The sequence below is a fragment of the Erpetoichthys calabaricus genome, chromosome 1, assembly GCF_900747795.2.
Source record: "Erpetoichthys calabaricus chromosome 1, fErpCal1.3, whole genome shotgun sequence".
Taxonomy (NCBI): Eukaryota; Metazoa; Chordata; class Cladistia; order Polypteriformes; family Polypteridae; genus Erpetoichthys; species Erpetoichthys calabaricus.
Window position 1 is genome coordinate 47,442,260 of NC_041394.2, and position 18,150 is coordinate 47,460,409.

The window sequence follows — 18,150 nt, forward strand, 5'->3', positions numbered from 1 at the left end:
TATTCACAAATTTTCATATTTACAAGGGTCTTCCACCCATAAACCTTGCAAATGTGAAGAAGTGGCGTTTTTAAGGAATGAGTAACCTAACGCAATACTTATTTTACTGTACTGAAAATGCATATGGTAGTTAAAAAATAATAATATAGAAATGCATTACCGCATTATTTCGGAGAAAAATTGTTTAATTTTTTTATTTAACATTGTGATTACCCAAGTTCCAGGCATCTGGTGACATCAAGAGGCTAAGCACATACACAGCGTGCAATCATGTGAAAAGAAAAGAATCAAAAGCTGTAAGTATACATTTAATCCTGCATGAGCTGAGGGGTACATTTAATCAGCCGAGTTTTTGGTTACATGGAGCCAATGACTACCCCAGTATCTCTGTGTGTAGGGCAAGATATTAACATAGAGGACGGTACACAGGTTCTCTGCAGGGCTTGATTGCACAGCAAAGCAGAAAAGAGTGTGCTCCATGCAATCTACTATCTGAAACCTATGAATAAACTGTCAGTTTATCCACCTATTTGCTGTTGATATTTTGAAACAATGTAGTCTGGTAGTACAGCAGCCCTAGTTCATACCTGTATATGGCATACAAAAATAAGACAAATGAAGATTGTAACATTCAAAAATCACTGAACTGTCCTTTAAATAATATATAAAACAAGAACATGGGCTGCAAATACAACACAGAATGTGAACTGTATTAACGAACAATGATTAACCTGTCAGCAATAAGGACACCTGAGTAAACAGCCAGCAATTAGTACACCTAGACCTTATGACATTTATTTGAACAGTCTCCTTAAACATTTAAACTCTGCGACTCATTAATCTTATTTTAAACACAATGTGTATATTTTAAAGACTGCTATAGAATGATTTTAAATTCTGTATCTTTACCGTCTTGAACTTTGCATCTTTAAGATCATTCTTTCATAATCTTAAAACAATTGTTACAAATACTTTTTTGTATTTATTAGACCTGGGGTAATTAGAATCAGAATGGACAAACAGCCTGAGAAAGGCAAATACTAATTGGTTATTATGGCAATCATTGTTAATTCGTAGTGAAGTTAGGCCTTTTAAGTTTGGGGTAGATGCTAAGAAAAGTAGAAGAGAGAAGAGCAAAGACAACAAAGAAGGAAACAACAAAATAAAGAAAAATTCAAAAGAAATTGGAAGGACCTGTCTGGACTAAACAAAAATCTGAAGTAATTCTGTACCAAGAATTGAAAAGACTCATCTTTCATCACCTTTATTTCATACATAAGTATATTTAATGACTTTTTTTCAAATACAATTTCTAACTTTTTCAGTCTCTTTCAAATATAGGTCCTATTTTTGCTACCATAGGTTTTCTGTATTTATATTAATTTTGCTTTATAATAATATTGATTTAATATTGTTAGATTGGGTCAAGGTATATTGTTACGAGCACCTGGTGTGTGTGATTGCCATACTCCCAGAGGGTTTAGTAGCCGAACATTTACATCTTCAAAATAACACAGAGCGGTGAATGGGCGCCTGCTTTGGCGATTGTCATCGGAGTAGATCAGGTCTGAAGACAACCATTTGGTCTGCTTGTGCAGAACAAGTAAAAGTCTTTGCTTGACGCAGCTGTCCATGTGCTTTATATATGGGGTGCTATAAAGTAGATAACTATATTGATTATATGAGTGCTAGGTAACAGTGACTAAGAGAACCCAAATAACGAACAAAGGAATCTCCATAATAAAGTATTCAAGGTATAGTGATAAGAGCACCTGGTGTGGCTGATTGTCATAATCTCACAGTATATCAGCTGTGGGAGGGACAGATAGCCTGCAGTTATAAAAGCAGCATAGTGAACAGGCACCTGTATTGGTGATTGGCACTGGTGTAGCTTATCATTTTGGCATGCTTTTAATGAGCTAGTAATCCAAGTGCTTATAATGCTGCACATGTGGGTATACTATGGCAAAAATTTCACAACAATACAATACCACAAACCTTCATGGGCTCAAATTTGGGATGGCGGTTATTTACTTCACAGCACACGAAGGACTTAAAAGTATTTAAAAATACAAGAAAACTATCAAATTCAGCAGTGTTTCTGGTCAGAAGAAGGATTTAATAACAAATGCTGGCCAGTAAAATGTGAAGTTTTTCATAAAATAAAAAGTAACACAAAATTAATGCACTGTTTTCAAGGCATTATAATTTATAATAAGTAACTATATAACATATTAAGTTACTTTTTGTTTTGTAAGTAATGAGTAATAAAACTAAGTTATTTTTAAAAGTAACGTTCCACAACAGGTACAAGAGTAACTAACTCTTACGCAAAAGATAAAAAGGCACATTTTCATAATACTGTGCATTTCAATTGAAGATAGGTTTCTTGACCAATGAATGAGGGGGAGAGGTGGATCTTCAATTCAAATGTACAGTATCATGGGAATGTGCCTTCCCGAGTTTACCTTTTAGGTTGAGTTTTGCAGAAGTATTAATAATATTTTAGCAAAAAATATGAAAGGATAATGTGGATACCACACAAGTTATGTGAGAATTTTTTTTTTCTTTCTTCCGTGACTTTTTCTTTTTTTTTTTTACATTGCTTGCCATTGTCCACAGTGGGGTCCTGTTCAGTATGAACCTTTGTTATGTCCTTTCTCCATAAAAACGTGAGATTAAAAATTTTCCTTAACCACCACTACAAATGACATCAGATAAGTAACATATTAAAAAAAAATGTTTTTGGGTGGTGTATTTGTTCAACATGAAATCAAATGGGTTTCCAAACCTTACAAGTAGAAAGAATTCAATATAATGTCAACAAAAACATTATTATATAAAGCAAAATTGTCATCTTCAATACTATAGTCAATTTCAATTTTTTAAAAATAAATCTTTTTTTATTCTCTTTTCCTCACTGAAGATAATTGTAAAGTGCTTACTGCTCTTTTTTATTCTGACTAGCTTTCTCTCACTGTAAAGAGTTTTCAGCTTAAAGTTAGTCAAAATTTATTTTATTGTTCTATCAGTCCACCAAAATGAGAAGCGTTTACCAACCTCGATACTGAAATAACCCCGGTCCACGTAATCTCCTAGAAAAAGGTAACGTGTATTGTTTGGAGAACCACCCACTTCGAAAAGCTTCATCAGGTCAAAGAACTGGCCATGAATGTCACCACACACTACAAGAAAAAAAAATTGAGAGAAGGCAGGTGAACTATAGTGGAGGAAATTAAAGCTAAATGAATACCTCAAGATACACACATCTGAATGATGCATGGAAACACATTTTTAACTCAATTACATTAACAACTTCATTCAGATATTTTCTGTTCAGTGACATACGGTAGCTTGAAAACAACAAACCAAAAGTTGTTTTACAGGGAATCTGCAAAAATGGATCACTCTTCAATTCACTAATGTAAAAACAAAAAAGGGGGAGAAACATTATTATGATATTTGAAAACTGAATTTGATATGTTCATTCAGTATTACTCTTCAGCAACTTTTTGTTCTCCTGCTATTTTTTGTTCTGATACAAGCACACAGTCACACAGCAGAAAATGTCACAAAGTAATAAAGTGGCTCAAATGGAACCTGATGATTTTTTTTTTTTTTTAATTTGTGACAAAAGCATCTTCAGGGGGTTTGTGTTAATGAAAACATCTATTTATAAATCAAGGTATTCAATAAGATAATAATGTTCACTTTTTATGTTTAGTATTATTTTAGTTTGTTATTGCTTAAACCTGTGTATGTGGACTGACCTTAAGTACAGCAGGACTTACTTGAAACTGGAGATTGCTTCCCATTCAATCCCACAACATTCAAATATGTATTGTACTTGCTTTCACTTAGTTCATCATATATTAGGAGTTAAACTAATTAATATTTCTTTGTCTTCTAAAACTTAATGACATACGTTTAGGATTTGCATATTCATTTCAGTCATTTACAAGTTTTCTGTTTGTGCTGAACCTTATATATGTCCAGCCAATCTGGAAGTTTTAAAATTAATTTAGTCAGTGTTTCATTTAAGAACGAACATCCTGACTAGCTAATTTCAGCACTATTGTAGACAGGCCACAAGTACAGAAAAGGCAACTGGGAGTGAAACTTGCTATATCTTTAGCTGGAATTGCCTATATCCTCTGGACACTCTATAGTTTTTTGCATATCGCAAAAAAAAAAAAAAAAAAAAACAAAGATTAGGTGATCACCCCATATGAGCAAGATGTAGACGCTTGTGAACATGAAACCCTGTCAAAAAATGGAAGATTGTGGAGAGCTCTGGGCATGCCTACTCCAATCACAGGAAAGAATTCCCAAATTAATTTCAAACTTTCTCATTCATGTGCATGAAGCTACATATTAAAAACAATTGAAATTCACAGCTGATTGGGAACACACTCAAAATATGTATGATTTATGGATTTCAATTTAAGAACAAATTCCACAATGAGATAAAATGGCAAAAACAAAATTCTTTTTGTGCCTTGAAAGAACAACTGGATTTTTCCACTTTAATAAGTTAAACAATGCTGGATTTTTAAATAACATGTACAACTCCTGCAATTGTGCTGAAATTCAAGTCCTGAATTATGAACATTTCAAAAAGTTTATGATTTAAACTTTAAAAAGGTTATGTGATTTCAGTTAGCATTACCTCTCGTATCTTGTGTAGAACTGGGTTATATTTAGGGGTATGGTACAACCACCGTTTACATGGAGCTTACACTATCTCCCTGTTTCTGTATGGGCTTTTTTAACTGTAATAGGTTTCTACACAGATCCCATTGATGAACATGTTACATGGGTTTGGAAATCTAAATTGCCCTCACATGTGTACTTTTTGCTGAATATGCTTGTACCCTGTAATGGAATGAAATATTGTAAGGATAGTGTAAGGCACCTAGGAAAGTGTATTACTCAGAATTATTTTTATATTATACATAATACATAAAAATATACTGGATTACAAAAATCAAATATAATGATTTTAATTATCTCCACATTTTATAAATATTCTGCAATGTGCTACAGGGTAAAGTACACACTATTTCTTAATTGGTTTACAGTGTAAACAGCAAACACATATAGAAAATATTTTTAAAGGCTCTGAAAAATGATTATCAAATTACACAAAAGACATATCCAAACAAAACAAGGTTAAAACAGTTATCACCAACACACATAATTCCATCTGTAGAAGTATGAAAAACAAAAAGAAGGCGTTTATCTCTTGCAACTGTGACTGTTATCAGACTCATTGTTAATAAATGTGATGAACTCAGAATATCCAGAGATAGCAATATTTCATGCTTCCATTGTTATAAAAACAAACAGAGTCCTTGATTAACTGGTGTGATAACAAAAAAGAAAAATAATTTCTAATTTCAGCAAAATCGTGGAAACATCTGAACAATGCAAAAGCCCAGACTCATTTTGTAATGTTGTTGTAATTATCAAAATGTTTCTTCTGAAAGCAAACATCTTTAAAAATGTTTTACGTCAGAAGACACTAGAGATCTGATTTTTTTATTAACTGTTTGGGGGGAGGGCAGGGATAACCAAAACTGTTCTTTTTTCCTGACTCTTTGAGGGAATTTCACTTCACTGTTATTAGCTTATATAGTAGGAAGAAAGTATCTGCTGGCCTATTTGGCAACATTTACAAGCATTAAGAAATCCAAACTACTGCATCAAGGTAGAGTTTCATTTATTAATTTTAAAGGAACATTTTCTGCCTCCATTGTCTTAAATCCAGGACATTTAGATAATATTAGGGGCATTTTGCAAAATGTGCAAAATAATATTTAGAAAAATACTTAAAGTGACTATTTAGACTCATAGACAGGAGAAAAATTACAAATTAAGTAGTGTACATAGTCCATTTTCTAAGTAATATGTTGATTCAATCAAAAGTTAAACTTCATATAAGCTGATAAAACTTAAGCTTGAGATGTAGGAAAAATTTGCTAAAGTCAACTTTGCATTACAGTTATCACATTTAATTTAACAAAATTATTTTTGAAGAAAAAAAATCTATTACATTGTTGATGCATTTGCATTTTAAAGTCACACATTTCTGCCATGATTCCTAACAGCAGACAGCCTGATAACAGTGATGCAATGTGCATCACCAACAGCATGGAATGAAAGGACATTGGCCACAGGTGGGCTCTCCAGGCTGATATCAAACAGAATTTAAAAGAGAAGCCTGAAAGGTGAGCAAAAAATCATTGGACTGTAGAGGGTTGGAATTTGAAGAAATGTCGAACAAGAGAAAAAGAGAGAGTGATGAGAACAAGAAAAAGAAGCACTTCAGGAATGAAACAGCACTGAAGTAGGAATTATTGCTTTAGTACAGGGGACCTCAAGTTCAGCCCTGAAGGGATGCAGTGTCTGCAATATTTTAATTACACCCCAATTGCTTAAGCCAATTATTGCCAATAAGGGAACTTGTGGAAGTACTAGCAAGCCATAAAATAACATCCAATCATTCATAAATTGTATTTTTCTATTTTCCGACAGTATCATCCAAATAATTTGTGAAATGGAGTAGGATAGTAACTGTAGGCCCTTCACCTTTTCTCTCCCATTACTTTGTATTTATTTAATTAAACCAGATCCTCAGGAAGCACGCAAAGAGTTGTAAATGGGACCAAGACAGACAATATGTTCACAAAGATCAGTACTGAGAACCCAATGTGAACTTTCTCTTTCAGATCTTGTAAATCATTTGGAGCTACACTGTTTGTATGAAAATGTGCTATATAAATAAATGTTATTCTTGCTGGATGCAAATCAATTAATTAAAATAGGAGTCTTAATAAAAGCAGAAGTTGAATTGAATTAAATTCTATAGCCACAATGAATTTGAGAAACACTGAGATAGAAGGTGAATGGCTGGTTCCTTTGTCAACTATATCTCATTGTTAATTGGCAGCTGCTTGAGAAAACAAGAAGCAATTCAAATTATAGTACAAATGTTTTAAGACTTAGAGGTAATTAAGGTTTCTGAATCTTAACAAGCAACTTAATTAAAATAAAGCACAAAAATGTTGCTTGAGCCATAATTGGCTTTAAATAAACAAATTGGTTTGGAACAGTCATGTTCAGCTGCTGAGGCCTACCAAGATGTCTGCTGTAGTATCTGGAATGGCCTATACTAGTGCTGGGCGGTATACCGGTTCATACCGAAAACCGTTTTTTATTTTTTTTATGATATGGATTTTTCTTATACCGCAACACCGGTTTAAATTGGCTAAATGACGTTTGGAACGTGGCGCAGCGGGAAACTGTTCAAGAGGGGACCTTTTTCACTGCTACACCGCTAAACACAGATTTATTGCACTAGGGCTCTTTTTCACTGCTACACCACCAAATAGTGGGCGGTAGCATAGGTATGCCGCGCGGTGAAAATGGACAGAGAGCCGAAAAAAAGGAGTCACGTCTGTTGCCTGGAGATGCTTTAGTTTTAAAAGGTTAGATGTGTAAATACTGTTTCTATACTACTGGATAATACTGCAAGCCAAGTTGTACTTGTTTTATTTGTTTTCAATACAGTGTAATGTACCTGGGTACTGTGTAATATTGTGATGACATGTTGACTTTATTCTCGTACTTTGTCATTAAAGTAGAACATCGTAAACTAAACTTCATCGTAAATTAATATTTAATTTACTAGATTTTCTCAAACCCCGTCATAAGTTATATAACACATTAAATGCGTTGTGTTGTGTTCCCCGACCCAGTTGTTAATCACTACGCTTCTTAAACTGACTTCCTCCACACTAATAGGAGACAGCGATCACCATACAGAATCCGTTCACTGTATGATATTCCTGCTCTCTGAAAATTTAGAATGCTAAGATAAATACTTGATATCATTTTCATGATGAAATGCATTAAAGCAGGTATTAAACATGCACGGTAGTGTGGCGGTAGTGCTGCTCCCTCGCAGTAAGGGGTCCCCAGGTGTATGTTCAGTGTAGAGAACTTTATGGCAGGTGTGACGAAGCTCCGAAAAACTGGATGTATGAATGGGTATCGCACAGGTTTAACTTAAATATTGTTTAAATGTTGGATTTGTGATCTGGTGGTCGGAGAGACGAACACAGAATTCAATTTGGTGAATACTGTGTAATGCACCTGGGCTTTTGAAGCCTTGAAGTAATAGTGCAACTATCAGTAATAATACAATTCTTTATTTTATTGTTATTATTTATTAGTTTAAATATTATGCAGTTTAATGATGGTAAAGTTGTTTAAAAAGTCACTTTAACGTGTCAGTGGAAAGAGATTGTTAACATTAACAGAAAGTGTAGTTGTTTTACAAAAAATATTTATTTATTCCTTTTCTAAGACATGTTCAGTGCAATACAACTTTTGACAAGCACTTCTGGATATTTTCCTAAGTCTAAATACCTCTTTGGATGGTTGAAAATATGTTGTCAAAATTATAATTTAAGTTTTTGCAAAATTTGTTAAATAAAAAGGTTCTATATTTTGACTGCATCTGTCATGCAATGTGATTTCCTTCTCTTCATTAGTGCCACCCCCCTTGAAAAGTATCACTTTATGGGGCAATGCAAACCTGTATTAATACTTGTGTGCACATTAAAATGTTTTTTTTGTACAATGTACAATGCTCTTGACAGTGGAATAGGTTATTCTTAGCCAGTAATTGCAGTGGAAAATGTGTTTAACATCCACTCATGCATGGGAAAAAAATACCATCAAATACCGTGAAACCGGGATAATTTAGAAAAATACCGTGATATAGAATTTTGGTCATACCGCCCACCCCTAGCCTATACATACACTACCAGTAACAGAAAGTACATCTTATTAAATAACATGATAATGAAGAATGATGTGAAAATTGAGCACAGGTGCTTGTGTGTAAAAAGTGCTTCATTAAGTAATCGCTTGCTCTTGTTTAATAATTCTGTTGGCCCAATGAGTATCTTTGCCAAGTGCCCACACACCTCAAAGTGAATGAAACATTATACAGTTACCATTGAAGAAAGGTCAACGGTGTGCTCCAAAAGTGACAGTTTTAGATCTGCTCCTTATGAAATTCACTGTGCAATGTGGATGGCAAGCACCAGTCAGGCTGTTACAAATAAATACCTACAGTATGTATCAGACTGACATGTCCAATCAATCTAAAAGACACTTTTCTCTGATACGAGGAATGTCGACTTGCATATCACTGGACTCACATTTGTTGATCAAAGGTGTTCCACAGACCATACCATGGGAGAAGCAAGGATAAAAATTTCCCACCTGCTTCACTAACATAAATTAAGCTCTATGTGAATTATTACTGACCACATGCAGACATGTGACACTGTTTGACTAGGGCCAGAACGCCAGCAGAATGTAACTTGTGCCACCCCAGTGTAAACTTGATTAACAGTTTTCAGAGCCTTGGGCTAAAATTAATTAAGGAACCTCTTCAATTCATTATGTTGTCAAAACAGAAGAACACTAATGAAAATCAGTTTACTGACAGTTTTACATCTTGCTTTTATCAATGGTATGTGGACACCATTGATATCCTGTTCTAAATCCTTAAGACCAATGAGAACCCATTCCTAATTGTGAATTAATTTGATATATTTAAAATATTTTAAGGCTGACATGTTAAGGTTATTTCTTCCTTTAATAAATAAAGACACTACAGGGATGCTTAATTTTAAAATTCACAGAAAAGGATTGTACAGAAACAATGTCAAGTAAAGGTGGGCATAAATAATTAAATAATTTTGTAATCATATATACCAAAATGGACTGATTAAATAAAGCATTTATTTGGACAAATATGAATTTTGTTGAAGGGTTTTTGTGTGTTTTGTCATCCACTAATAGAAAACCTGCCTGCAGTTTCACCTGTTTTCTTCACTTCTGCTTCTTTGTCTCTTTTTCTCTCAAATTCAGAAAGTTGTCCCCTTACTCTATTTTTGTTTATGATCTGTTTAAGGCATAAAACAATACACTTATCCTACAATACAATTTATATTACAATAGCCAAGATATCTAATCTTCATTAAAAAGTATTGTATATTTAATGTTACTTTTTAATTAGACATTTATAAATAAAAATGTTGCAAAATAAATTAGAAACTGTATTCAAATAGAGAAGTTTTATCAAATGTTTTTGTAAGCCTTTTCTTTTAGTATTAAAATAAAATCTATATAATAATCTTAAATATTATATTGAATGCCAAGATGGAAAGGCACACACCAAATGACAGTTAAACCCAAGAATGAGTGTGTTTATTTAACAATGAAAAATCATACTTTGTGAATTAGCACCTTACTGTTGTTATCACCATGGGAAAGACTAAATAAAATAGCAAACAATCTTGCAAGTAGTCATTGCTGTTCTTGCCCTCAATCATCTTCCACTGTCATACAATCTATTGATGACCACTTGTCTTATGTGAAAGCTTCCATTTTTCCTGTGCTTCAAGAGTCTCCAGCATTCTCAAATATTCCCAGGCTTTTAAGGTATATTGCAAATAATCATGGAGCTTATGAATACAGAGCTATGCGTACTGATGTGGCTGGTTGATGTCAATCATGCATTTCCCACCAATCTTAAGGGTAACATGCAGACTACTACAATATTAGCATAAAATATTTCCCCTGCAATAACATAATACAAGTTGCATGTTGAATACCACATGCAAGAATTTTACTTTGTTTTGTACATGCAACAACAATGACTCTATAAAACTATAATACAAAAAGATACTGCACGAAGAAACTATGCAAATACAAAACTTTTTATTTTCTGAGTGAACACCAAAAATTGCTCTAACAACAAGTCAAGTTGGAGGGCATGCACTGGCACCCACCACACAACGAAACATCTCGGGATCCTGGATGGCAACCCCTCAGGCAGACACGCGGTCCAGTACCACCCTCCGGAAATGACCCTCTATCTGCCGCAACCAGGTGTTACATGGGGGACCCCTTGGCCTGGTCCAGCCACTTGGGTCCCCAACAATAAGGATCCTACGAGCTGGATCACCCTCGGGGAAATGGCTGCAGTGCCATAACCGACGCTCCCTCACAATGCAGGTAATGTGCCTCATTCAGGACTCCATTAGCAACCGCTCATTCGACACAAAGTCAAACCAATGGTACCCAAGGATTTTCCGAAGAGATACAGTACCATGTCTCGCAACCATATGTCTCGAACAACATATATCCTTTAATCTTGCGAGTATGTCTAACTGATCCATTAATTGAGGGTCCTGACTAGATTTCTGTTACTTTTCTTTTTAAGAAAAATGAGAATTAATTACAGTGTAATAATTACCATTTCACCTATAGATGTGCACTGTATTAAAACTATAATAACAGATTATAGATTAAGTAAAACATCCTCAAAGTGGCATAAACACAAATAATTACCATTTCAAGCTGCCATAACACTCCCATTCAGCTCTGCCCTTCTGAAACCTTAAATGTGGCTTTACTAAATGTTACAGCATTAACCAACAAGACTTTTTACATAAATGACCTTATCAGTACCAGTAATCCCTCGCTATATATCGCGCTTCGACTTTCGCGGCTTCACTCTATTGCGGATTTTATATGTAAGCATTTTAAAATATATATCGCAGATTTTTCGCTGGTTCGTGGGTTTCAGTGGACAATGGGTCTTTTAATTTCTGGTTGCTTTCATACAAGGGACACTATTGGCAGATGACTGAGAAGCTACCCGATCAGAGCACGTGTTACGTATTGTTACGGTTCTGCCTTTGTCCAGAAATGGCTCCATAAGCTTTATGACCACAGACTCGGAAAGTCTTTCTCCCGTGGGACGACTGGGATCTTTTCCTAAATAAGGAGTGGCATTGCACATGTACTTTGTCTCCAAATCTGCCGCAATCCAAAAAGGCAGAACCGTAACAACAGACAACTTCTTCACGTCACTTTCGCTGGCTAATAGACTGCTGCACCGCAATGCAACTCTGCTTGGCACCATGAATAAAGTGCGACGGGAACTTCCACCTGCAGCTAAAGTCAGTTCAGTACACGAACAATTCTCCACGCTGGTGTTTAGATCTCCCAGTGCCATGCTGACAGTGTATGTGCCCAAAAAGATGAAGTCTGTCTGCATTCTCAGCACAATGCACCATGATGTGGAGATTGGGCAAGATAAAAAAAAAAAAAAACAAACACGGTCACAGACTACAACCACATGAAGGTATGCTAATGAAAAAAATATTAGTGTGACGATGTATTCTGGTGCTCTTCTGGTGATAAAATGATTTCTTCAAAATGTCACATATATTTGTCTTTCTTTTTTCCCCAGCGTGGCGTTGACATCATGGACCAGAAGGCGCGTGCTTGTTCAGTGCGCACAGGAACACGCAGGTGGCCGGTTGCTGTGTTCTACAACATCCTTGACCTAGCAGCGATGAACGCACACGTACTGTATAAGGCATGCACGGGGTCCGCTGAGAAAAGAAGAGTGTTCATGGCTCACCTTGCAGAGGAACTTCGTCGTCGCTTCTTACAGGAAAAGGCGATGGAAAAAGAAAAGATGATACAGCGTCAACAAACTTCCGTTCTAAGACCTCAGCTTCCCCCAGGGAAGAAAGTACAGTGTCAGGTGCTCATTCACTGTAATAGGAACCATAGCACAGAGAGGTGTGTACACTGCAACAAGTACACATGTTGTAAATATAGGAATGGCGGACCTTGGGTGTGTGGGAACTGTTAATATTTGAATGTGATGATTTTATATAGCACGGATCGGAAATCAGCAGTTCTTAACATTGCACCACGCAAGCTGTCGTATCAACCACCAACTGTAACTTGCTTTCTTTATTCTTCGGTTATAGTCTTGAATAAAAGTGCACTTTTATTTATGTGAAACCAGCTGTGTCAGATGGGGTTGTATGGATTGATTCTGAATGCGACTGCGAGAATGAAAAGTGAATTAAAAAAAAAAAAAAAAAAAAAAAGCTAACCTTTACCAGTATCATAAGTTACACCGCCTGTTACAGACTGAAATCAAATTTATATTGTTATTCTAAAATTGTAAGAATAAGAGCAGTTAATTTCTCGAAGTGGAGCCGTGCGGAATCGAACTCGCCACCCTCTGATTCCCAGTCAGGCGCTGATACCATTACGCCACTGCAGCAGTTGTAATAAGAGTGTCAATGTGGCATGCTAACGCGGCTTTTTTTGGTTTTTTTTTTTTTGAATGAAGGCGCACGTGTTCTTTTATTTGTACCTTTTGTGAAAGTGTTTCTTTGATATATGGACTTCAGGCTTCATACGTTATATAGTTTATGCCTACATTTTGTCATTTACTATTAGAATATGAAAAACGTTTCTGTTTTAAAAATGTGTTTGCACAGCCAACTATAGAAATGGAACACACATGAAATGCGTGTATTCCAAATAACGCTAGAATTATTTCCACTGTAAAACTCCACTTCAATCCCAGGTAATCAAATCAAGGCAAGGCTTGAGCTAGGAGAGAAGTTCATTCTAAGTCGGTGGGGGGATGGAATAGCTGGCTGCTAGTAGCTTTATCAGCACATTTAGATGACAAAGGACTCTGGCGGAGAGGTGCAAACGGATTTAAGACGCGATTTAAGGTGGGACGGATTTACGAGTTTTTTCGTAGGCTCTGGTAATTCTAGTGTTAAAAGATCAAACAGCACGTATTGATTTTTGATTGTTTGCTTTCCTCTCTCTCTCGCTCTGACAGAGGGGGTGTGAGCAGAGGGGCTGTTCACACACTGGCCTAGAGGATACGGACACTCCTCTCCCTTCCTCGCAGCTACTTTGTCTGGCGGTGCTTTGCATACTTAAAAGCCAAACAGCCCTATTGATTTTTGACTGTTTGCTTTTTTCTCTCTCTCTCTCTCTCTGACACACACTCCTTTGAAGAGGAAGATATGTTTGCATTCGTTTAATTGTGAGATGGAACTGTCATCTCTGTCTTGTCATGGAGCACAGTTTAAACTTTTGAAAAAGAGACAAATGTTTGTTTGCAGTGTTTGAATAACGTTCCTGTCTCTCTACAACCTCCTGTGTTTCTGTGCAAATCTGTGACCCAAGCATGACAATATAAAAATAACCATATAAACATATGGTCTCTACTTTGCGGATTTTCACCTTTCGCGGAGGGGTCTGGAACGCAACCCCCGCGATGGAGGAGGGATTACTGTATCTAAAAACACAAGGTGAGCTATCAAAAATATGCAAATAAAACTCAGGTTAATTTATCGATAGCGCCTGATGATGCTCATGCTCTTTGCTCTCTAATGTCTTAGTAGTATTTCCAAATAGATGAGTAGTGACTTTCTCAAACTAAATAAGAAAAAAATAGAACTTAGTTATTTGCAAATATAGAAAATTGTGAAAATTAGAAATAAATTTGATCCCTTAGGTTTAAAAGTCAAGGCGGAGGTAAAGAGGAAATATCATTGACTCTGAATTAACCGTTAAATCACACAGTAACCAGATTACTGGGACTGCATTTTTTCACTTAAGGAATATAGAAAAAGTTAGACATCTTATAACATTAAAAGACACTGACAAATTAGTTCATTGTTTTGTTTTTAGTCAACTAGATTACTGTAATGCACCCCTAACAGGACTAACTAAGACAGACATCAGTTGCAATTAGTCAGTTGCAGAATTTTAACATTTTTAGCATTTAGCAGTTTTAGCGTTTTTACTTTGGTTACCCATGTCATTTTGAATTGACTTTAAAATATTACTAATAGTGTATAAAGCCCCTACACTCTTCAAGTCATAATCTTAGATCTTCGCATTGTGGTCTGCGTGTATTTATAAGTGCCAAGCTTAAAAGAGGTGATAAGGCAGCCTTTTGCTCTTATGCATGTAAAATGTGAAATACTTTACCAACAGAAATTCACCAGGCTAATAATGTGGAATTTTAAAAAAAAAAAATGCTAAAATTCCATTATTTTAATTTGGCTATTTTGGAGCTACATTTTAGTTATACTCCTAATAGACTATAGAGTCATAGAATTATATTCTTCAGGGATTTGCAATCTCTATTAATCTCCACTTTTCTCTGCTGTCTTTTCAGGCTCTTCTGTGGTGGCTAATTGCACCACAAACACCACCACCACCACCTGATCAAGGCATCAGGCAGCCACTTGTGAAGCTGGAATGAAGGCGGGTGTTTCAGCTGTCCACGAGACCAACTTCATCAAATATTATCATATGAAGCATGCAAACAAAGAGGAATGAATTGAGAACATTTATGTTAGGTAGAAGGCCTAGTGTGGCCTTAGAAACCCTGCAGATTTTGTTTTTTGCTTTTTCTGTCCTCCTGGACATCTGACAACATCATTGGACTAATCCTTAGAGAATTACTTACAACATGATATTGTATTTAAGGACACTACTCATCTACTTGATATTTATTCATTTTTTAAGATTGTATAGATGTTTTCTTTTTCAGTTACTTATTCTTTAATATTATTGCCTAATCTTATTTGTTTTTCTTTTCTTGTAACTATATATTTGACATCTTGTAAAGTACTTTAAGCTATACTGTTTGTATGAAAATGTGCTATATAAATAAATGTTGCTGTTATTGTTGAGAAGATCAACACTATAGATGAAGCTGAGACCTCTCTGCTGTGACAATATCCCCTTAAGTTGAAATCACGCACTTCCTTGCTACAGAACAAATGTATTTTTTGAGTAGAAAAGCTAGCAATGATAATTTGCCTGCTTTCCATCTCCACTATGCTAGAGAACTGAGACCAATGCAATACTCACTGCTGTATTAACTCCTTGCTGTAATCCACACCTGTTTTTGAATCAGTATCAGAGAAAGGCGTATTGATATCTTGAGCATTCTGTCTTGCATTCCATGGCTGTTGAGATCTTTCTGCTCCCAGTTTGATTTTGAGTACATTATAAAAACTGAACCAGTGCTATGATAAGTTAGTTTATATATTTTTATTTGTAAATAAGCCTGTGGACGCAGTGGTGCATTAATGAAACAACACTGTGATTTGCCATACTTGCCTAAGGACACGACTCACAAAATTAAGTGTAAATGTGAAAAACTTGCCCTGCATCCCAAGCCCATCTTCACGTATGGTGATGTTTATGTTGCATGCCAACAACTTTCAACTTCACATCATTATACAGAAGATGAATAACAAATCTGCCAAAGTGCACTAAGTTTGTCACACTATACCTTAGTTCTAGTTTTTTTTTTTATGATTTTTAAAGTCCCTGCTTTTGACAAAAGATATTTTCTTTTGCAATGGTGTTTCATTCCAGTCATGTGGCATTATCATACAATACAAGATACAAAGCCAAATTTCATATTGGCAGTATTTTATATCATGAAATTGGATACAGCAAAATTTTGTTTCATGCCTTACAGTCATGGCCGAAATTATCGGCACCCGTGGAATTTTCCTTGAAAATGCACCATTTCTCCCAGAAAATTGTTGCAATTACAAATGTTTTGGTATACACATGTTTATTTCCTTTATGTACATTGGAACAACACAAAAAAAACAGAAAAAAAGCCATATCTGACATCATTTCACATAAAACTCAAAAACCGGGCTGGACCCTCTACTTAATATTTGGTTGCATGCCCTTTGGAAAAAATAACTGAAATCAAGCGCTTCCTATAACCATCAACAAGCTTGTTACACCTCTCAACTGGAATTTCCGACCACTCTTCTTTTGCAAAATGCTCAAGGTTTCTCAGATTTGAAGGGCGCCTTCTCCCAACATCAATTTTGAGATCTCTCCATAAGTGTTCAATCGGATTTAGATCCGGACTAATTACTGGCCACTTCAGAACTCTCCAGCGCTTTGTCTTCAACCATTTCTGAGTGCTTTTAGAGGTATGTTTGGGGTCATTGTCCTTCTCGAACACCAATGACCTCCGACGCAGATCCAGCTTTCTGACACTAGGCCCTATATTGCGCCCCAATATCTTTTGGTAGTCTTCAGATTTCATGATGCCTTGCACACAGTCAAAGCATCCAGCGCCAGAGGCAGCAAAACATCCCCAAAACATATTGGAACCTCCACCATGTTTGACTGTAGGTACTATGTTCTTTTCTTTGTAGGCCTCATTCTGTTTTCTGTAAACAGTAGAATGATGAGCTTTACTAAAAAGCTCTACCTTGGTCTCATCTGTCCACAAGACGATCGCCCAGAAGGATTTTGGCTTCCTCAAGTACATTTTGGCAAACTCCAGTCCGGCTTTTTTATGTTTCTGTGTCAGCAGTGGGGTCCTCCTGGCTCTCCTGCCATAGCGTTTCATTTCGTTCAGATGTCGACAAATAGTTCGAGCTGACACTGTTGCACCCTGAGTCTACAGAACAGCTTGAATATGTTTTGAAGTTGATTGGGGCTGTTTATCCACCATTCGGACTATCCTTCGTTGCAGTCTTTTATCAATTTTTCTCTTCCATCCACGTCCAGGGAGATTAGCTACAGTGCCATGTGTTGTGAACTCCTTGATTATGTTGCGCACAGTGGACAAAGGAACATGAAGATCTCTGGAGATGGACTTGTAGCCTTGAGCTTGTTGATATTTTTCCACAATTTTTGTTCTCAAGTCCTCAGACAATTCTCTGCTCTTCTTTCTGTTCTCCATGCTTAGTGTGGCACACTCAGAAACACAACAGAAAGGTTGAGTCAACTTTTCTCCATTTTAACTGGCTTCAGGTGTGATTGCTATATTGCCAGCACCTGTTTCTTGCCACAGGTGAGTTCAAACGAGCATCATATGCTTGAAATAAAACGATTTACCCACAATTTTGAAAGGGTGGCAATAATTTTGTCCGGCCCATTTTTGGAGTTCTGTGTGACATGATGTCAGATTTGGCTTTTTTCCTGTTTTTTGTGTTGTTCCAATGCACATAAAGGAAATAAACATGTATATACAAAAACATATGTAATTGCAATAATTTTCTGGGAGAAATGGTGTATTTTCTGGGAAAATTCCAGGGGTGCCGATAATTTCGGCCATGACTGTATGTGGAAGAATAAACATTCCTTGAACATACACTTTATACAGCGTAGTTTTTGGGGCATTTTATGTGTGCCCCTCAAGAGAAAACACACAGAAAAAGTACACTCTAA

The 18,150-nt window shown here is 35.9% G+C and overlaps 1 protein-coding gene across 2 annotated transcripts in view; it reads right to left on the reverse strand.

The window, feature by feature from the left end:
• The window catches only part of LOC114649480 (serine/threonine-protein phosphatase 2B catalytic subunit gamma isoform-like), a 240,364-nt gene that overhangs the window by 117,699 nt on the left and 104,515 nt on the right, over positions 1 to 18,150 (reverse strand). For both annotated transcript variants that reach the window (XM_051924127.1, XM_051924123.1), the window contains exon 3: positions 3,061 to 3,185. In XM_051924127.1, the coding sequence (XP_051780087.1) occupies positions 3,061 to 3,185 (125 nt within the window). The remainder of the gene's footprint in view (positions 1 to 3,060; positions 3,186 to 18,150) is intronic.